This window comes from Pimephales promelas, chromosome 22 (genome assembly GCF_988280905.1).
Source record: "Pimephales promelas chromosome 22, fPimPro1.hap1.1, whole genome shotgun sequence".
Taxonomy (NCBI): domain Eukaryota; kingdom Metazoa; phylum Chordata; class Actinopteri; order Cypriniformes; family Leuciscidae; genus Pimephales; species Pimephales promelas.
The window spans coordinates 21957366-21980329 of record NC_142790.1 but is presented as its reverse complement, the minus strand read 5'-3'; the positions used below and the strand labels follow the sequence as shown (position 1 = coordinate 21980329).

Sequence of the window (22964 nt, the reverse complement as noted above, 5' to 3'; positions counted from 1 at the left end):
GTAGCATACGGTATCTTTCAACAGTGTTCATGTTCTTTTTCCATTAGCTAGTAGAGATGATCGGTTCATGTGCGCTAGGGATCTGTGGTGTAACATGTACAAGCGCCAAAACAGTATTTATTGTTTGAATTGCGTAATAAAATTGACAGAATCTGAGAGCTTAACTAACCTGTTTGCTAAGTGTCAATTGCGTGTCTCACGGTGAATTCGTGAGAGTTGGCAGCTCTGAATGGCGCTAGCTTGATCAACATAAGCGAATGCTGTCTGTCAAATTAATTCAAACTAACAATAAAAGTGTAATATGAACAAAACGAATACCGTAAACTTAAAATAATAGCCCAGGCTTTTATTTTCCCATATCGTCGAAATGCAACTTGTTTTTGAGACAGGCGTCTATGAGACAGTCTTCATCATTTAGTGTTGATCATTGTCTTCATCATTTCATCATTTGATGTTGTTCATTGAGTCTCTAAATGCTCCACGTGAAGCTGCGGTCTTCCAACCTTTTACTATCGTGTCAAATGATTTGAATAATATGCGCTAGAAAGAGAGCAAAACAGCGCTCGCTTGTGTTGTTTGAAGACGTGAGAGTGAAGACGTGAGAGTGGCACAACTCACTTTCTGGAGGTATACTGCCCCCATCTGTTGTGGAATATGGAATATGATTTGATTTTATGTGCCAGAAGGCAACTTTAACTATATTTTAATCAAATAGATGCAGCCTTGGTGAGACTTCTATTAAAAAAAAACAGTATTATTTAACAAAATTTAAATTTAGCAAAATTTAACATGAAACTCTACTGCTAAATGATGTGAAAGCATCGTTCATTGTTATTTCACGTTACAGCTAGGGGTGTGTGAATCATCCCTGGTCTCACGATTTAATTCGATTACGATTATCACATCATACATATCACTTTCTGAATGTAGCAAACATCAAAACACAGTCAACAACCAGACCAATCAGAACAAACAGTAGTAAAAACTAAAAGCGCATGAAACTGTTGTGTACTTAATTTACATTAATGCTAACACTCACACACTCCACTCGCGCAGCCTCGCACGCGCACACACACAATCACAATCACACTTGTGCTAATGTACAGGATCTTGGAAAAGTTTTATACTTAAATTCATCCTCTTTAATGCACTGCCGATGCAGCCAAACACATAAAAACACAAATCTTTGGCCACTGCATCACATCTCGTGCTGTTTTTGATGGTTCAGGTCAAGTATAAGAATTGTGTTGCTCAAAGCTTGTTACACAAGGCCTCCTAAAGATGGATTCCCCAAACGACCAGTCGATTAATCGATTAACTTGTTGATTTCTGAAAATACACAATTAAACACATCACTAACATGCAAACAAGCTGTGTTTTTGCTCGAGGATACTTTTGGATAGCAATATTAAAACCATTTATCATTTTTAGTAAAAAAACAAACAAACACAATAAACCGTAATTAAGATGGTAACTGGTGTAGAGGGGACAATCACAACTCGTTGTTTTTCGCTCATCTCGCTTTACGGCACGCAGCTGCAAGGCTCACATTTTTAATATTCACTTCCTGCAAAACTCAAAGGCTTCAACTGAGCTAAAGTCAAACCACAGTTTGTAGCTGCAAACTTCTGCAGTGCGCTCCATCAAACGACACTATACCCACACACAGACCAGACCAGACCTTTTCCTTTTAATCTGTAAAAATAAACCTGCCAGCAGAAACAGCAGTTTTGCAATGCATGGTGGGAACAGCAGATGCCTAATCAGACTCACCTGACAGAAAGAGTCTGGGTTTATCAAAGGAACAGATTAGAAGGGGCCGTTCACATACTTGCATTCTTCAGGCCACGAAGACTTCCACCACATACCAACTATTTGTGCATGAATCTCAAACATGGCTATTCTTTTAACACACTGACACACACACATTGACCTCATACTCGGGGCTATCACAAGACTCCATTTCTCTAACTTCCTGTTCGCAAGAGCATTAACAGAGCTCTGAAAGTGTGTGTGATCTACATTCCTGCCCTCCCTGTTCATTGGTCTGCTCCAGATGGTCAATGGTAGCTGGTTTCCACAGCATCTCATCGTGCCTTGGTCTTCCACTACACAGGGAGGAGTGAAAAAAGCCATCATGTGCTTCGGGGAATGACAGGCTCTCTCATACACAACAGTGTAGACGACCTTGATATGCTAGCGCTGCTCTTTGATCAATGCCACAGGCCTGCTCATGCTGAGAACCAGGCTGCATGATGTATGAAAAATGTATTTATATGAACTCAAGGAAAGGGTCAGATCATATATAAGCTAATGTAGCAAGTTAGCAGCTAGCAAGCTAACTTGCAGATACAATGTGCAATATAGGTACAGCTAAATTGATCCAACACTTGGATATTTAAAGATAGACACTTCACATAAATAACAAGACCAAGGCCAAGATGGTTGACTTGTTTTAGATTGTCTTATGTTTAGATTTACTTAGCATGCAAACAGTGTGCTATATGTTAACTGTTAGACAGCTAGCAGTGTAAAATCCTCTTGAAAAAGTTCTTTACTAATTGTTGGCCCAACTGCTTTTGATGCTCCACTTTTCCATTCCATTCTATTCCACTTAGCTCTTTCAGAAGGTATACTTAAGGGACATTTACCGATGTTTGGCAAATTTTCATAGGTGACTTTCATGTGAGGGTGAAATATTTCCCTGCACAGATTTTACAAAAGGTTTAATTAGGCACAAAAGGTTAAATTCACTATGTTGATCAAAAAAAAGTTGCTTACTTTGAAAGTGAATTCTGTGCAAGCTGTGCTTCTATATTGCTGAACTATTGACTAGAGACAATGGATCTTTTTTGCCTGAAAAATTTCCCCCAAAATAATGTGACCGAAAGGTCCTTAGCAGCCGGTATGGTGGGTGGAAATTCGTCAGTATGATGACGAGACTGCAGTGAAGTGCAATTCTGACTAGAGTAGAAGAATGGAGCAAGAACAATGAATGACGTAAAACTCCACAATCCAGCACACCACCTAAACCTCCCTCTTATTTTTAAGAGGTTAAATGCTCTACAATCCAGTTACATCAGCAAGTGCTTCAGGATGCCGGGATACAGAATTCCACGTTTCAGGGTGAAACGCTTCATTGGCTGTGACACAGTTTCATGAGCTGCCGCCCCCAATGGATTATTAGTGCAGTGGAGCGAGAACAGAGTCCCACGCTGAGACACACTCACACTAAAGTACAGATAGGTAGAAATAACAACCATACATAAGAAAAAACTATATGCACATGCATGTAGACACATACACAAATGCTTTTGATGGATTAAAACAGTAGTTTAGACAGCTCAGACACCAAGTAAAATGTAAAGCACCTCTACAGAGATAATGAAGATCCATCCATCCATCCATCCATTAATCCACCCATCTATCTGGTAACCTTCCAATGGGACAGAGAGGATATGTAACTTTGAAATGAATTACGCTACAATAATATCAACAATAAATAATGCCAACGGTCTTTGTGAAAAGTTGCAAAGATAACAACATAGGAATTAAGAGACTCAGCTCATTCTCTTGAATATATTCCAAAATGCTCAATACCATGAATCATGCAAAGTTTGGCAAATCCAGCGATTAGTTGTTCTGCATTGTGGGCCATCTGACACAAAATCTGAGCAGATCGAGCCAATTCTGCTGAATCATAAATGTTTTAGAGATGCTGTAGTAATGGCATTTACAATTTAAAGCTAAATGTTAAAGGTTGTAAACAAAAAACTATTTATGTTCAAAAAGCACTATTTATGCCATTTATGATGAAATCCAAAATATATAAATGAAATATAAAATCTAGTAAAATAACAACCGAGAAGGAGAGGGCACAATTGAGATAAAAAAAAAGTCATTTATTACAGAATATAATCTCCTTATTTCAATTCAGAGACCAGCAGACTATCTGATCTTAATTAAAAACGTGATACTGAAACAATCCTTGCCAGCTGTGTCGAATTGAATCAGAGAAAAAAAGAGAGAGAGAGAGAGAGAGAAAAGCAGGATGGCATGAGTCCATTATTGAGCACTTGTGATGCCTGTCTATTCAAAATTACATCGCTCATTTAATCACAAAAGGCTTAATGATCAGCCCATTATCACATCACCAAAACAGGAAGCTGGGATGCACGAATGAACTGAATCAATCTGCCAGAGAGGAAGCCCCCCCGTACCGACCGGCCCACTGGTGAGCTTGCGACTGTTATTTATCATCACTCACTATCATAACCTCCCCGTAGCATGTGGCAGCTCAGCAGAACTACAAGAGATCTGATTGAGCTTTGCCAAAGCGCTTCAAGCACAAATCGACAGACAAACAGGATAAGGGAGAGATTTACTTGTGGTAGACCTCAAACAGGAAACACCTGTAGATGGCAACACGCTTTCTTGAGTCTCTTTCTCTTAAAGATAATGCACACTTCCACTTATACATCACACGAGAATGAGTCACTGCTTATCTTTGGCTAGGTAAGTTGTTAAGCATGGTTGAGTAGAACATTTAGAGACAGAACTTATCCGAGAGGGTTTTAGCACACTATGATTTAGCATGCTGAAACTAAAAGAAAAGTCCAAAGACAAACTAAAAGTAAAACTGAAACTAAAAGGATTCCTTTTAAAGCACAGCCTAAAACAAGTAGACATTTAAATCAATAAAAACAATAAATTAACTAATGTACATGAGATGACCAAGAGCTAAGAACTGCACTTTGTTTTTAAAAATCTGCATGGTTTATAAGTCACAGCTGCTCAACTGCATTTTTACCCAAAGTTGACCATCTAATGCTCTGATAAGAGATTCCGTAAGATTGTGAACATTTTTCAGATGCTTACTTCCTGACACACTATGAGTGTCTGAATGTTGGGAAGAAAAGTCACTATAGAGATGCTCAATTGTTTCTCCTGGAAGATTAAATAAAGATAATTGAGTTTCTTGTTTCTGAGATTTTTCTCCAGACAAAAACAAAATATGTATACAGTATATGTAAGACTGGAAAAACTGGAACAGAGGGCAACTCCCTGAGAAAAAAAAGGAAATTAACATTTGAACTTTCTTGAAAAAAGTTAGCATCACTGTAGCCCCTTTTCCACCAAAGCATTTTGAGAGCCGGTTCGGAGCCGGTGCCTGCGCGCGAACCAGTTCTTTGTGTTTCGACAGCCAAAGAACCGGTTCTCGGCCAGAACTGGTTCCAAAGCGGCACCAACTCTTTGCTGGACTAGAACCGTTCTTTTACCACGTCATGCTTACGTCGGTGGCTGGGGGCGGGTTTAGATGTGTTCTAAACATCTTTTTTGACCATAATAAAGGATCGCAAAGCCAAGAGATACATTTGTAATTGTCCGCCTTTGTAATTGAAGTTCACGCAAGCGTTTCTATTTTTGTAATTTTTTTTAATTGAAGACATTATAAGCAAAGAAGAAAACAGTCACAATATAGAACAAATAAATGGAAAGAAAAAAAAAAGACACAAGACAGGGGTACATAACTTATCAGAAAAGATTACATACCAAATGAAAAGATTAAAAGACTTACATATTTTTAATTGTTTTTAAAGCCTTCTTGGTACACGAGTTAGAGATAATCCCAAAGTAATGTTGTACTTGCAAGCGTTTCTAGCTAAAACGTACACAGTGACGTAACGACATCGTTCCCTGGGCGCTCTAGTCAGTGGAAAAACAAATAGGTTCTGAAGCGGTTCGCAAGTTGAACCATCTCCGAACCAACTTTGAACCAGCACCAGTTCCGAACCAGTTCTTTTTTTGGTGGAAAAGGGGTATGTTTGAGACGCTCACCTCAAGAATACATCGCTTTCCCCACTCCTTCTCTCTCATGCTGAGATCACCAAAATTCTTTTATTAACGTCTTTGGAGCATTTGATGTTATTGTATTGATTATCTTTGAACTGATTATAAAATTGGCATGATATATTTACCTGACATTACAGATTGTTACATTTGATTTTATTCTGAAATTATTTAGCAACCGTAATAGCAAGCGTTGAAGCGACTTAAATTAAACATGCACTGCTGTTCAAATGTATATATATATGAGACTTTTTCTTTCAAAAACAAACAAAAGAAATCTTACAGATCCCAAACATTTGAATTAGCTATCCTCCTGAGATATGAAAGAAAATATTAAAGATGATGTAAGCCCTCCAGATTGAACCAAACTAAAAAGCAACCATCATATGAGGCGAGAAGACAATGTACAACAGAAAATGTCACTGCCTGGAATTAGCGCCAATTCCCAAAAATGGATCGGATAGCAATCATTACATGTAAACAGGTCAAAAGAGCAACCTTTGAGCAATAAAACTGTCCTCAAGAGCCTCAATAAAACCAGCACGTTGGCTCATCTTGCTTTTGCTCTACATTTTTAAAGTCGTCAAGGTGCTGAACTCCGAACACGTTGGATGAATTAAGTTAGCGTAGACACAAATAAGTGCAAATGTTCCAACCTCGCTCAGCCGCTTCAAGACCACTGCGAGCCATATGATGTATGCATGTGCTCTGAGCCGTTCAGGTGGAAATATGACTCCCACACCGGTTTTACTGATACCCCAATTCAGCACAATCCAAACCCACAGAGAGAACATAACAAAACTGGCCCTGCTTTAGTATGAAGGCACCATGAATCGCTTCTGTAACACTCCATTGCAGCCAAGATCTGCTGCTTGCATTAGTGTTTCTTTTCTGAAAATGGGCTTGCATGTAAAGTGTAGATACAGTTGTATCTCACTCCATATGTGGGTGTATGCTCACTATGCAAATCCTTCTGAGAATGAAAATTTCACTCTAGCTTTTTTTAATGGCCATTTATTTGCCAAGCTCCATTTTAGCATGCTACGAGAATACAATACATATCAAACAAGCTTAGCTAATATATGTGATGCAATGTGATAAATAAAAGCTAGCAGGCAGATTAATTGACAGTAACAGTAATCTAACACTCACACTCAAATGTTTTCTCGTTAAATATACAACAAATTCATGTTATGTGTTCCAAAAGAGGAATAAAGACACGTTTATAAAGACGTGAGGGTAAGTTTTCCTTTTTGGGCGAACAGCATAATTTTTATAATCAGCTTCCAGTGTGTGAAGAGAATCTAATGACGTCTATGATGATTGTTTTAGTGTCTTTAGAGTGACTGCTTGACTGAAACGCCCTTTGGTCATGGTCAAGCTGAGAAAAGCGTGTTTTCAAATTGCACCCGTAGACTTTCTCGCCGCCTCACTGCATCGACCCTCCCCACTGCCATCTGAGGAAGTCTATACTTCCCTCTAACCATAGAAGAGGAAGTGACCTCACGAAGCTGCAGTCTTACTGCATAGTTTATAGGCCTACAGTACAGACAAGCTAAAGGTTGTGGGATCGAAATAAAACTAATCTACAGTATCTTGTGCTTTCTTAATCAATATAAAACATCAATTCAAGACTATGAATTTAGATGAATCATAACTTAAAATGACTCAAGTTCTTGAGGACATAAAGAAACATTTTTCCAAAAATAGTATGATGCTTTTTTGTTTGTTTCTTTTCTTTTTTTAAGATGAACAGTTCTTACCTGCCCAAATTTGATTTAAGTGAAACTTCCAATGCTTTCATTTACATGCGCATATCAAAACGAAAATATAAACAAACACTAAAAGAAGACACTATGGATATTGTAAAGTGCTTTTTATTTGGCCATTTAGTTTCTTTTTTAAAATACTTTGCGATCTTTTCTTTTAATACAACAGAAAACTAGCAAATATGTTGTTTTGAGTTTAAGCTCAATTAATGCATATTTTTGCATAAGGAATTGTGATTTGAGACTAAATTTAGACTCATAAAAATGTACTCCAATGACTCAAAGACTTGAGTGAGATTTCTCAGAAAAAAACTTACCCAAAGTAATTCAATTAGGTTTTTAGATGAAGCTCCTTCCCTGCCAACTTTGAGTAAAGTAAAACTTCACATTTTCATTTACATATGCATTTCATATGAACAAATAAACAAAGACTAAAAGAAGAAAACTGCATCTTGCAACAGGGTTATAAAACCTGCATACACACACACACACAAAAAAAACTGTAAACACTGTAAACATTTCTGCCAACCACATGATTTTCACTAATGTTCACACCGACATTTGTGGTATTACTTGTTGAAAAGTAGTGTGTTTACAGTAAGGAATGAACAAAACAAACGTACAATAAGAACTGTACTATGAAAATACGGATAATTCTACTAGCGTGATTAGAAAGAGCCTCATTTGACCCCTTACTGGAGCTATCAGGTTTGTAACGCTAACAAGCTTCCATGGACTCTCACACCTGAGCTCATGACAACCCGCTAGTGGAGTTCACAGGTTTCCTGTGGCAATACGCCCCTGATGTATTGATGTCACTGGAGAGAAGAAGAGAGAGAGAAAGTGTGCACAAGTCACAGAGATGCTCTGTCTTTCTCGCCAAATCAACAGTAGCATCCTGTTCGTTTCCAGTGCTGCTCAGTTTGACCAATACTCTTCCAGTTAGCACACACACCCTGACACAAACAACCTCACCATCCTCTGAACTCTGCTAAGTTCAGTTTAACACAAACATTCACAAACATCTGTGTGATATATACATATATTCAGTAAATAAATAAGGGTGCTCCGATCAGAATACCCTGAATACATTTAACGATTTCACGTCTAGTAGTCTACGTCTTATGCTACGTTCACACCGGACGCGAATCGCGCGTCAAATTCGCGCCTGACGCGTCTAGTTTGACGCTTGACCACTAGTGTTAATTCGCGTGTCAAGAGCGAAACTGCCGCGCGTAAAGTTTGAAGCGAAATTTACGCGCGTGACGCGCGTCAGAATCAAAATCCGTTGGCGGCCGCTGAGTTACCGCTCTGTATTTACTCTGGAGAGCAGAACAGCGGCGTGGGGATCATCGTCGCCGTATATTTGTGTCCACCGGACGGACCCTTCGGAGCCGAACCGTTTGGCGAGTTTCACCATTTTCTCGCTCCAGGAGCTGCGATGGATGACGGCCGCTGTCAGCAGTACTTCCGCCTGTCACGCGCCCAGTTTGATGACCTGTTGTCCCGCATCTGAGCGAGGATCACCCTCGCCCTCATCCATCTAATCTAGCTGTCATTTATTTTTGTTTTGATGATAAATAGAGCCAGCCTTCAAAAGTTATTAACCTGTCCTGTGATTTTTTTTCTCTCTCTCACGTCCAGACACGAATTTATGCACATATGTTAATTGTCTTTACAACATAATAGGCTACTATTTCTAGATATGGAATGAATAACATTCAATACAAAATGAACATGTCTCGTATAGAAATAATGTTTTAAATGATGAAACATTTGCTTTGTTGTGCATAATCCCACCATGCATTTAGTCATATTAACAAAATAATTTATTGAAGCATCCAGACACTTTACCACGTGAGCAAGCAGCTAGGCTCCTGATTGGTTAACGCGGCGCGAATTCACGCCAAAGTTCAGATTTTTCAACTCGGGCGGCAGACGCGAATTCGCGTCAAACGCGTGAATGCACAACGCTCAATTCGCGCCAACTTGACGCGCGAATGAGGCGTATTCGCGTCTTCCGCGCCGCGCTCCACGCCTCATTCGCGCCGCAAGAATTTTTCACGCGTGTAAAGCGTCTTTGCATTGACTTAACATTGAAATCATTCGCGCCTGACGCCCTATTCGCGTCCGGTGTGAACGTAGCATTATAACTGTACAAAAATTAAGGAATCATCAAGCACATGGTCTCATTTGATAGAAAACCTTTCAAAATTTGAAGAAAACTGATTTGGAGAATGTTTGGAGATTTTTATGTTACAACACTTCCGAGAAAATCCCAGAGAATGTGATGCAATTTATTGATTTATTTTTTGTTATTCATGCTTGACATGATGACAAATTGTTTGCATCAGTAGTGAAAAAACAGTGGTGTATTTGGTTTTAATAGTTGTTTGATTCAAAATGGTTGCACTGAAATAAACCCTTTCAGAGCACATATACATATCGAGATATGAATAGTTTTTTGTCAAAAGAGTGAAAAACTTCAAGATAATAATCACTCTGCCCAAACACACGCATTCCATATTTAGTGTTGATAGCTTGGTCATGCTAAATTGAGGAAATGTGAACTGTGGTGTGAATTCATCCGGCAGTGAAAGGTCAAACGCTGAGTTCAGCACTTACCCTGACAAAGTTGTCGGGGAAGAGCCCCCTCCGACCGTCCAACTCTCCCTCCCACCAGCCCCCCTCATCCTTCCTGATGTTACTGATGATGTCACCGACAGCGATGGTCAACTCGTCATCATGCTGGGCCTGGTAATCAAACTCCACAATGGCTTCCACTGAGAGAGAGGAAAGCAAACAGAGAAATTTAGTGCTCATAGTTACACACAGGAAGCCGGATATACAGTATTACAGTACGAGGCTTACGTAGACACAGACTTTCTCCATTCAGTGAAAAAGAAAACTCAACCTACAGGAGATCCATTTATATTTCTCAAAGAATCAATGTCATTTTAACTATCATTACATTTGACCTTATAGGATATGCAAACATTTTTTTATGTGACTTTTGTAATTCACATACGCATCCCACAAAGATCCTGTTTTTAGTACTGTTGCCGTTTTATCTTAGCCTGACTTCGTCATACTCATATTCTAGTGAGAATATGAGTCTGAATCTGCTCCGTAGGGCTTTGATTATGAGGCGTGTCTTAACCGAACCAGGAAAAAAAAAAAACCCTCTGCACTCAATTGGATAGTCGGTGGACCTACAACCAATCAGAGCAATGCAGTAACTCAACAACTTTGCATAGCACAGTTTTCAACTACAGAACTTACTTATTTTAGAAGTAAAGTAACGAGTGTCGCTTCTTTTACTTGGTCCTCCATGAGTGCGCCCAAAGGAGAAACCACAACGACCACATGCTTTTCATTACGTCCCATCTTCTTAACTTAGCGACAATCAGAGCCAGCTGATAAGTTACACTTTTGCCGAATCAAGTAGGAAGGACGCCAAAAATATCTTTCCGATCGACAAATGCCTTGATTGCAGTTTTCTGTTTGTCTATTAAAATGAATGCGCTGTCGATTTATTTCACAACAGACGCGACAGTGGAATCTATACATCTCAATTCTCCAGCTGCAGTCATCTTTGAGGGAAACCAGTTAAGCGATCTTTGATAACGTGATGATTACGTCCTTGCAGATCATCGTATAAAGCCCGCCCTGGCAATTTGATTGGCCCGAACGTTTCTTGTCTGATCATAATTACTCCTCAATGGATCGAGTCCAAACCGAACTTCCCGACCAAAAAATGTTGTGGGCGGAGTACGGGCTGGCATCCAGGCTAGTTTTATCTTACTCTCATGTAGTAAAGTTAAACTAAATGTTTTCAGTGGTGCTTGCGTTGATGCAACAACTCTAGACTGTTGTGGGTAGTTGCCAGGGCATTGCTATGCGTCATGGGTTGTTTCTAAGGTGGGCGGTTTGAAGTGCATAAATAGGTGATAATAGGGTGATCTCACTGACTACGTTTACATGGAGCCAATTTTCGGCTTATGGTCGGGTTAAGGTCACTATTCGGGTTTCTGAAACATTAGGAATAACCCGTTTACATGCGTGAGCAGAGAGAGTTTCTCCTGTATACATGGAATTGTAATATCCCGATGTAAACGACAATGTGCGGTTAGCGTCTAGACATACGGACAAACTTAAGACGCAATATGCGTCATTTCCGATTCTTCTTCCTGCATCCAAACACAACAGCAACAGTAGCATGCGGATAATGAATAGTTCAGGGCAGATAGCGATCACCTTTGTTTGCGCTTTGATGCTGGTAACGTTACTGAGCTTACTCCAAAAGTATGCTGTGCCGTCTCTTGCCTTGTCTCCACGCGGATTTTTGTGTTTCTATACTCAAAAGACCAAGAGTCCTTGCGAATAGAACATGCACAGAACACAAATCACTATGGGGATTTGCCGATACGCATTTCCCGGCATATGACCAAAAATTCAGGTTAGAAAAGAGGTACCCCAGGTATAATATCCCGCTTTTTAAAATCCGGGATATGAGCATATTCAGGTTTTTGCCGTTGTTTACGTGGCCGTTCGCGACCAGGTTATTGCTAATATCCCGGTTTTGAACGGGTTATTGGCTGAATGTAAACGTACTCAATGTTTTCTAGGGTGTTGCGGGGTGATTAGGGTGTACTGGATGGTTTCTAGGGCATTGATTAGTGAGTATAAGGTCTTATTGATGTTTTCTAGGGTGTTGCTAGTTGATTTAAGGGTGTAGTTGCCAGGTAGTTAAGGGTTCTGTGTAGTTGCCAGGGCACTGCTATGTTGATACTGAGGTGTTTATAATGTTTTTGAGTGTGCTGCTATGCTTCTATCCATGTTCTGGTTCTTTCTAGGCGATTCTATTATATTCTGGATGGTTTCAAGGGTGTTGCTAGGTTAATTTAGGGTTATTTTAGAGCAATACAAATAGTGGCGCTTAATCTAAAACTACTTTATCATGTGTGCTCTGACAACATCATAACTTCATTTATTTTATCACATAATCATATATATATACACAATAATAAAACATTTACTGAGATAGTCAGAGAAAGATATTAGTCCTTTCGAAAGGATAAGAGCTGGCAGGCCCCTGGAGCATCAGAAGGCATCATGTTTTCACTGCAGATAGGAGGATTCCTCTAGGTGAGATTAAGGCAGGAGCGAAAGTAACAAAACAAGAAACTGAGAAATTAAAGTGACAAGATATTTTTATGTTTTAGCTCGTAATATTTAAAGGGAGCTTTTTGAATACTGCACTACAGAGGTGCTATTTTTGTTAGGGAAGTGCAATGAGCATGTCATCCTCCCAGCTTTGTGACTCTGCGGGTTTGAAATGAATTGTGTGTGCTTGAATGAGATTATGATGGTGGGAAGGGGTTACCATCAGGATGGGGATGAGAGATGGAGATAGAACATCACAACGATGCGTTTATGAGTCATCAAGCCATGCCACACAAGACGAGATCACACCCACGCTTCAATGCAACGCATGTTGCACAGACACAAACACACACAGCAGGACATTGCAAACATCCTTTGTGACTTCTATACAAGCTTTGCTCTACATACTGTAGCAACTCTGACTAGAGGTTTCGTAAATGATCACAGAATTTTCCTTTTGGGTGAACTAACCCTTTAAGCTTTTTTTAATCCAAATTCTACAGTTTTCCCAGCAAAGCAATGGAGGAAAGGCAAGAAAAGTCTGAAGAGATTCTGTCTGGGCCTGATCGGCCATTAGAGATGATAAATCTCCATATAACAACACAGATGGTTGCATTTCTGCAGTTATATTGTGTGTGTGGGTTTATCCCAGTAAGTTTTTTTTTTATATCTATGCATATGCGTAGGCGCGTTCACCAGATGTTTGGAAGTATTCGTTACCTTTGTGTTTGTTATGGCTGCGGGCTGACCGATTTCTTTTATACAACCTCATGCTTTACTCCCTGCACAGCTCAGCAGAATGTTCCAGAATGTTCTGCAGGGTCATCTGAGGGATCGTATAGTCCATGCTTTTATCCATTTTTGAATATCTCATGGTATTGCAATACCCTTGTGCATGAAGAGATAATATGTGTGGGTGGTATTTACTCACTCTCGTGTATCTTTTTCAGAGTCAATTCGTTCGTTTCGTTCGTTGAATGAACCGAATGACTCGGAAAAAGATTTGTTCATTTTGATGAACGAGTTCGAACAGGAGAGTCACAAACGTGCGTCACAGAACAAAGCAAGGCGACCATTTGTGCTTATAAAACTTCAACTTTGTTATTTGTTTAATAAATTAGCGATCATTTCGCTTGATAAAACCCTTATTCATTGTCTGGAAACGTTTAAAGCCCTTTGAACAGTTTGTAATTTGCACTGAAAGTGTGTTTTGGACCTTGAACTGTTTGGTTCCCACTGAAGTTCATTATATATGGAGAAAAATCCTGGAATATTTTCATCAAAAACCTTAATTTCTTTTCAACTGAAGAAAAAATGACATGGACATCTTAGAAGACATGGGGATGAGTAAATTATCCCCAAAAGTTTTTTCAAAAGTGAACGACTCCTTTAATCACAACAATTCATACTTGACCTTTCCAGCCTTGAACACCATGTTGGATCTTTTATTCTTTAAAGGAACTGTTTGGCTAGACTTTAATGACATCCTGCATGTCGGCCCATCTCTCTCTCTCTCTCTCTCTCTCTCTCTCTCTCTCTCTCTCTCTCTCTGTCTCTAGCTGTTTGAAAGTTGGATTAGAATTAAAGATGTGACAAAGCACATCTGTCATGTTTAGGGTAATACATCTTTCAAAAAAAAAAAAAAAAAAAAACACCCACAATTGTCAGTCTCTGTCTGACTTTCCAGCACAACCTTTCTACAACTAACCTACACAAACACTTTTTTTCTTTTCTTGTCTTTCTTTTTTTTATTGGCCACAAGAGAGACTGAATCAGGAGCCATTAGTGAAACATCCAGTGTATGAAATCATGATATCAATATATGAGGGTAAACACTGCTTTTTGTTGATTTAATGTGATCTGTAAGAGGAAATGCATTCTCAAAATAATTACAAGTAATGGTGTTAATGAATTGATTATATTAAAGTATTTGACACGAATGACAACAGAATATTTCTTTTAATAAAATGAAATATATTAATAATATTTTTAATAAAATATTTTAAAATAAAAATATCCCCAAAAGGAAAATTCCTTTGATTTTAGTTGATTTAATTTTATCTGTAGAGTAAACAAGTTCTCAATATTTATTTAAAAGTATTTGATGAAGTATAACAATTTCTTTTTAAGCGTATATTTTTTAAATATATTTAAAATATAATACAACATATAAAAATAAATATTTTAAAATAAAATACTTTACAAAAAAACTTTACCCCATGTAGGTAAAAATGAGCCAGAATATCAATTTCTAAAGGGGAAAAAAAATTGCCCCTTAGAAGTTAATTTCATACACTGGAAGTATAGCAATGATTTGAGACAATGTGCATAATATCAAGAGGTAGTTGCCAATTCCAGACCATACATTTAAGACAATTGGACAATCATCATGTGAGGATCCACAAAATATCTAATATAATAGACACTTGAGCCAGCAACAACCAAGCAACCAGATAGTTATGTCCTAGTAATCACCCACCTCAGAAACTGCATGCATAGCAAGCACTAAAAACAACTCTGAACACCATAGCAACTCCCTGGCAACCACCTACAACATATACACAAGCAAACACCACTCAGAATGAACCAAAATTACCTCTGCAGCACGTGTGTGCATTGAAGATTAGAGGTATTGTTTTTTTAACAGCGTCACTGCGTGCTGGTCATCTCCATTGGCAGCTATAAATAGGCCTACTCTTCTTAAGTAGCTCCTTTAGCCTGTGTGTCTGGACTCAGCTGATTTGCACTAATGTGAGTCAAGTGTTTGTCTGCTTTTGAGGACCTCAGTGAAATCATGTGATGAGCTATTCACGCCAGCACAACTCTCTGAGCTAATGCATTAAACATCAACACAGTCGTTGTGTAATACTCACTGAATTCATGTATGCCTGATCCATTCCCTGTCATAGAAGCATTGCACCCATAATCCACTGCACACCATTTCCATAAATCTTGGAAGTTAAGAGTCTAGACATGCACGCATTATTGTTAGGTTGCATTGATTCAGAACAAGATCAATAATGTTCCAGCGTTGTACGAACAACCTTTTTGGCTAACGATGTGACGGAACTGAACTAAAATCCCTCATTGTTTCCCGTCTAAGGGGAGCTTGTGACTTACATTTTAATTGGTAATTCTCGCATACTGACACAGGCCGACTTCCTTTCCTTCATGTACTCCCTAAAGGTTAATCAGATTTACGGTATTAGATTGCATTAAATGGAACGGACATGAATTAAATTAATTACACTGGCAAGTATTTTTATACAGAAAAGAGCTCATGCTTAAGTCTGACTGGTTAAGCAGCATTAGATGTGAATGGCTCAAAATGACTCCAATGATTCAATGAAATGAACAGCAGATATCCTTCACAGCCAAACCATTTCATGCTATCCTGACTTTATTACACACCTCCAAATGTAGATTGAAGGAACTGGGCCTAATATAATTGCAGATAAAAAATAACCACTATGAAATGGTGGAGCCTAACACGAACATACAACATTCAGAACAGTGCTGTGATCACAGGCATAGTCCTGCCCCATTTCACCAAATGCACTCGGCTGTCTGTGGTCTGGTTAGCACTTAGGAGAGACATCAATGTCCTTACGTACGAGCTTTAGTCAGATCTGTTGCCAGGGCAACAGAAGAAGTAACACTGACATGAATATACATTAATCAGCTGATTCGACGTGGGTGTGTTGGGTGTTGTTGACAGGGAAACCCTGTACTTAAAGGGTTAGTTCACCCAGAAATACATTTTCTGCCATTATTACTCACCCTCAAGTCGTTCCAAACCATTAAGACCAACAATCATCTTCGGAACACAAATTAAAATATTTTTGATGAAATATGAGAGCTTTCTGACCCTCTATAGACACCAACATCATAACCACTTTCAAGGCCCAGAAAGGTAGTAAAGACATCCTTAAAATAGTCCATGTGACTAAAGAGGTTCAACCATAGGGCCCTATTTTAACGATCTAAGCACATGGTCTAAAGCGTAAAGCGCAAGTGCTCTTAGGGTGTGTCCGAATCCACTGTTGCTAGTTTAACGACGGGAAAAGTGGTTGGCACGGTCCAGTGTATGGTGAAATAGGGTTGTCTCTATTCTCTTAATGGGCATGTTTTGGGCGTAACGTGCAAAAAAAAAAAAATCAATCAGAGTGTAATGTCCCATTCCCTTTAAAAGCCAGTTGTGTGGTGCAGAAAATGATAACTGCGTTGGGCTCAATCTAGCTAAAAACACTTGTGTTGCGCTTGCCGCTGCCCTTAATGTAATGAAGCGACGAGAATACTTTGTGTGCCAAAAAAAATAACAACTTCATTCAACAATTTCTTCTCTTCCGAAGTCTCTTCTCTTCAAACAGCGTCAGATGCTGATGGTAACTGAAATGTCCATGCTACTAAACTATTTTTACAATTATATATGCAATATTGACTAATAAACTAATTCAATTAAATCTGTAATACCATCTTATAACTGATAAGGTACCAAATTCCTAACATTTTAGAAAGACAGGTGGGATATTTCTGAACACACTGTGATGACAAACAAATCAGTGTTTTGAAGCAATTCACTAAAATGAACTTGTTTGGAAGAACTGAATCTCATAATCAAATCTAATGCATCACACTTTTTGTTACTGATATTAAATCCGAAGATTCAGAGAAAAATATTTCTGTTAAACAGTCAATAAACTGTTTAAATCAATTAAATATTTGTAAATGATGTTTCATCATCATTATCATCAAAAAAAAAACTTTGTGTGTGTGTATATATATATATATATATATATATATATAATTTTTTAAAGTTTGTTTACAGGACCTTTATATAGTAGAAAAGGTGAATGTCCTCTTAAACACATTAGCACATGTGGTTAACCATGTGTCCCAGCTTCCCAAATTGTATCAGCCAAGCCACTTATTATGTGGGTTAGACTTGGGTCATGTGCAGAAATTCAGAAAAAAAAACAACTAAAATACGATTGGAGCAAGACACAAAATGACGCACTTTTCCCAGAAGCATAAAACATGCAGTTAACGTGCCATTAAATGAGTAAGATGTAGGACAAACACTCTTATGCTCAATGCCGGAGAGTAAAATGTAAGACTACTTCCTTAAAGTTAACAAACAACAATTTTACAACTCTTCTTTAAAAGTCACTGCTTCAAAGTCAAACACATTAATAAATCATGAAGTTGCCTGTGATTACAAAGCACTTGGTTGTTTGAAACAACCAAGTGCTTTGTATGTCCTCATGCGGTTCTATGAGAGCATATGGCAGGGACAAAGTTTCATTATAGCTTAAATGCATGATTTAAAAGTGATATGTTCAGCGAGTGCAACAAAACTTAAATTATTAATCTCCAAAAGCTCTTTCAGCAGATGTTTTCGACTGTACAGTACGTGATGAACAAATCTGGAGCTATTGCACAATATTGTACAAAACTCTTTCACTGGCAATGGTGGATCTTCTCAAGTACCGCATGACACTTTAAGTCTGTCTTGCACTTTAAAACTTGGAGCAATCTCCTGTAGACTTAAGAAATCAATGACTACTTGTGCTCCAAAACACGTAACTTTTTCTTCCTTCTGTTTTTACGAGGCAAGCTTTAGCATTTTTCCATCTGATACAAAGCCTTATGGTTTTTATTACTGCATATTGTCCATGTCCCCTCCAGTAATATGCACAGAAAACGTTTCCGTCTATGCCATACAAAACAACTCTCTTCTGAGTTATTTTATTAGGATCTACGAATTAGAGCCAGACCGATATATCAGCAGGCGATATTATCAGCCGATATTAGGCATTTTCCAAACTATCGGTATCGCTGATATTAGGCATTTTCCAAACTATCGGTATCGGTAGTTATAATGGCCGATAAATGAATATTTCAAAAATAAAATAAAAAGAGGGCACTCTACACGGTCCCTGTTGGCAACACTTGTTGAGTTTTTTTCTTGTTCAACAATTTCTTTAATAGCGCGCGACAGTTATAGCAATGAGACGGATCATCTCTCCTTTGCCTGTTATATTGAAAATGTACGTTTTACAAATTGCAGTATGACGTTATCCATTGCTAAATTATGGCTCATCATAGACTAGCTAACCACAAAGCTAGCTACTGCCACTATCAAGTTTCAAAACAAGTTTCTTTTTTAAAATGCATTATCATATTATTTTAGTTTAAACTCATAAATAACTACAAATAACTAATGTTAGGGAAATCTGTTCATGTTTTGTTGCGCGTTTATGAAAAAAAAAATGGAAAAAAAATTAAAAAATAAATATCGGCCGATATATCGGAATATCGGATTTTAAAACCAACAAATATTTGTATAAGTATCGGCCTTCAAAATCCTTTATCGGTCGGGCTCTACTATGAATCCTATTATTTTACATAGGCATGCCCAGAAGGCATCTGCAGAAAATTAGCATTTTCTATCCTGCTTTTGGGGGAAATCATGGTAAAATGTGTTAAACAAAATAATCTAATTAGCTAGAATATTAGCAAAAGCAGTTGGAGATGAGTAGATCTTCCAAACCAGTCACCTTTAGGCAGGAAAGTGTGATATATAAATAACTATGACTGGTTCCCCTACAATGTTTCCACAGACAATAAAAGATCAACTATAACATGGAGGAACTTGTGGTAGATGTGTAAATGCTCCGCTATAACGGGAACTCTTCATACTGTACACACAAAGATGCTTTTCTTGACACTTCCCTTTTCTCTACCAAAGGGCAATGAATGAGCATGACACAGCAGCCATGACAGTAAAGAGAGCGGAGTACAGGGCAACACTTCCCAGAATCCAAAGCGCACCACATCACTAGGGAGGAAAAGCAATGCTTGAGCTTGCGGCGAAAACAGTAACAGAGGAAGCCAGGGCTTCATTAACTTGCATGCGATATGAGGATTCACAGGGAGCCCTTGATCACTATGAATCCACTTACTGATAGCATGTTTCATTCAAAACAGAGGAAAAATAATTCCTGCACTCTTAAAAATAAAGGTTCTGTCATTGACGGTTCCATGAAGAACCTTTTGCTTTTCCTTACGAGACGACAGAAGGTACTTCAGATTATTCAAATGCTTTTCAAAAAAAATAGTTATTTTAAGAATTGGTAACTGAGAGGTTCTTTGGCGGACCCCCCCCCCCCCCCCAAAAAAAGGTTATTCTACAGAATTGCTGGAAAAAAATTTATATTTTGGAAGGTATATTTTTAAGGATGTGGGTTGTAGTTTATGAATGCTGCAGTCTAGATGATCACTGCTGAATCAGAAATAATGGGTGGGTCACCATTACCATTCTGAAAATTATTACAATGAACGTAAACTTTTTTTGGACCTTACTGACTTCCACTGTACAGACAAACCAGTGAAATATTCTTCAATATATCTTCTTTTATGTTCCACAGAAGAAAGAGGTTCAGAACGACATAAAGGTGAGTAAATAATAACAGAATATTAATTTTTTTGAGTGAACTATCCTAATATGCACCACTTAGGGGTTGATAAGGTATATTTTTTCCATATTTAGCGCACACAGAGCATGGATCATTTGTCAGATTGATTTTTAAATCATATCAGTCCTGTTTTGTGTTATTGATTAATGTTTTGAAATAGTTGGTACACACAGCTGGCCCCGGGTCATTAATATCTGTTACCGTTTGTTTAGACAGAAATGAACGAACCTAACAAACACTCCGGTGGGTTTGTACACGGATGGCTTTAGTCACTAAAGAATGTAACCAAATGTGATGTGCTCAGAAACCGGATTGTGCTGTTTAAATTTTCAACACGTATGCCTGTTAATCTGAACGCTTTGATGAATCTTGCCAAGAGATCAGAGACACGTGTGTGACTGTCTCACGCTGGTGTTTTGTCAAAGACGCCCCCCTTTTTGATGAGCTCATCACGGGAGAGTTTTAGAACAGAATGGATCATAAGAGGATTGTACATCTGTTTGCGCTTCAGTCAATAAGAAGTTGCTTTTATTTTGTTAAATATAAACGACGGTAATCCAGTGCCAATGATAGGCTCAGTACGACAGTCTTACAGATGAGATTACTCTACAGTGATGACTCTGCATATATGAGTCTCATTTCACAATGGTGTGGCATTCCTCAAAAATGTCTGTCATCATGCTTTATCATCAGTGTAGTATAAGGGAGGCTATCTGTTATTTAAAGTATATAATGTGACGTTAAGAAGCAATGAAGAATGTAAAAAGCATTTGTGGACTGTTTGACCAAAATTATTAGCTGATATTCATACTTTTCTACCTAAAGTCGCCATGAAACGGAAGAAGTGAGATCTTTTCTTCTGTATTGTGATGTACATCTGAGTGAAACAGATTATCAATACAAAAACGTAGGAGGAAGGACTCAGTTTAGACGACATTTAGACCCTAGCTGAATCATCTCAAAACCATTTTGATCACAAAGAAACGTTTCCTTTTTGGAAAGTTCCACTGAATTTAAATGAATACTTATTAAAGTTAAAATATATGTATATGTGCATTCTCCATTGACAACACTGAAGGTCCTTCAAACCAAGGACGATAACTTTAACGATAAAGATAGACTCTCGTTTTAAAATATTGGCAGACTCCACATAACAACATAAGGACGGTGGAATGATATTGTTGGAATTACTTTATTTTTCCAGCTAATGAAAGATAAAAACATTGACAGCCAATCAGAACCCATCCTTCTCAAAGAGCTTGAGCATTTAAAGCGTCAGACAAAACTGCTGCATGTTTATAATGAACTGAAGGTTTTCTGCGTTTGTGTGGACGCTAATACAGTAGTTATCGTTATAGTTCTTTGTGTGAATGGGTTATCATTAGTTATCTTACTTCGTGTGAACAGACCTTGACGCTAGTAGAAAGAAGAGGTGTATTAATCAGCCAATCGGGTACAGTTAATGCCCGATACTGACAATATAAGAATATCAACCAATAAATCAGCCTGCCGATATTTGAGTCTATTACAATTTATAAATTAATATAAACCCGTGAGCCCATTTTTCTGCGAACTATTTTGTATTTACCGTTGTGGAATCTAGTAATTAGCCAATTAACAGACATTTCAACATGAATCCATACAATAATCAGTTGTAAAGAAACAATATCGGTCGATATGTAGCCTATTCAGAACTATTCAAGGTAATCCAATGGAAACAGATCAAATGTGATGAGCAGTTTACGTTGTATTGTTAGTTCATAATAAAATATTATGTAATGAAGGCTGAGCGTTCCTGTCCATCCGTATGAAACAATGTAGCAAAAGCCACATCTGTAAAGAGAAACATAACGGACAGCTGGAGGAGAGCAGGAAACCTCAGAGGGAAATGAAATTCAGCTTTTAACTCTTCATGATCTTTGAGCAACAGAGAAGAGGGGGGAAACCATGCAAACGTGTCCACATCTTGAAATGATCAGATCTTTTTTCTATAGTTATAATAGTGCGGCGGAAGCATCATGCAATCACTATCAATGATATCAGTTGCATTAATGTTTTAAATGACACACCAATAGCACACTGAGGTCAAGATTTAGCATAAAAATGAACGGACTCATCCCAAATATGTTGTACTCACCCATTTATGAACTTGTTTACGCGGCGTGTTTGTCTATGATGATTTCAATGTAGAGAAGAAAAAAAGAAATCCGCTACTTTCGGAGATGCAGCTCACTGGGTCGGAAATACCTCAAATAATCACTTAAAATGAATGCGCAACGCGGCTCCTAAGCATATTTTGAAGAAATGATCCTGCCCCTCATTAAAAAGAGCAAAAAAGGCAGGGGCAACAATGCAAAAGGGGGAAAAGATGATGTGAATGTTGCCCCAGCCGCAAGGCGCTTCACTACAGTTTGCCTCCGTCGCTTTACGAACTCCAGCTTGCCATCACTGCGCTCACTCAGTGGCGCTCGTGAACCGAAAGTTCTCGCGAGAACTGGAAGGATGCGCTGTAATGATAGAGGCCATTGAACGGGATTTTCCGCTTTTACACAAACAAATAGGCCTACCTGGGGCCTGCAAGTTGCAGGTAATTGTTTTTAAAAACTTCTTGTGTGGCGAGGTCCTATGGGCTAGTTTTAGGTTTCTGTTTACTCAATACAGATTATTATAGAGCTTATCACTGGAGTGTAACATATTTGGT

General features: G+C 38.4%; 1 protein-coding gene across 4 annotated transcripts in view; it reads right to left on the bottom strand.

Moving 5' to 3' along the window:
- Positions 1-22734, bottom strand: part of sh3kbp1 (SH3-domain kinase binding protein 1) — a 42075-nt gene extending 19341 nt beyond the window's left edge. The window contains exons 1-2 of one of the 4 annotated variants that reach the window (XM_039685001.2): positions 22401-22734; positions 10245-10402 (exon numbers count right to left, since the gene is read on the bottom strand). In XM_039685001.2, coding sequence (XP_039540935.2) covers positions 10245-10402; positions 22401-22404 — 162 coding nt within the window. In that variant the 5' untranslated portion in view covers positions 22405-22734. The remainder of the gene's footprint in view (positions 1-10244; positions 10403-22400) is intronic. The other 3 variants (XM_039684999.2, XM_039684998.2, XM_039685000.2) reach the window with 3 other exon arrangements.
- Between the last annotated feature and the right edge of the window lie 230 nt (positions 22735-22964).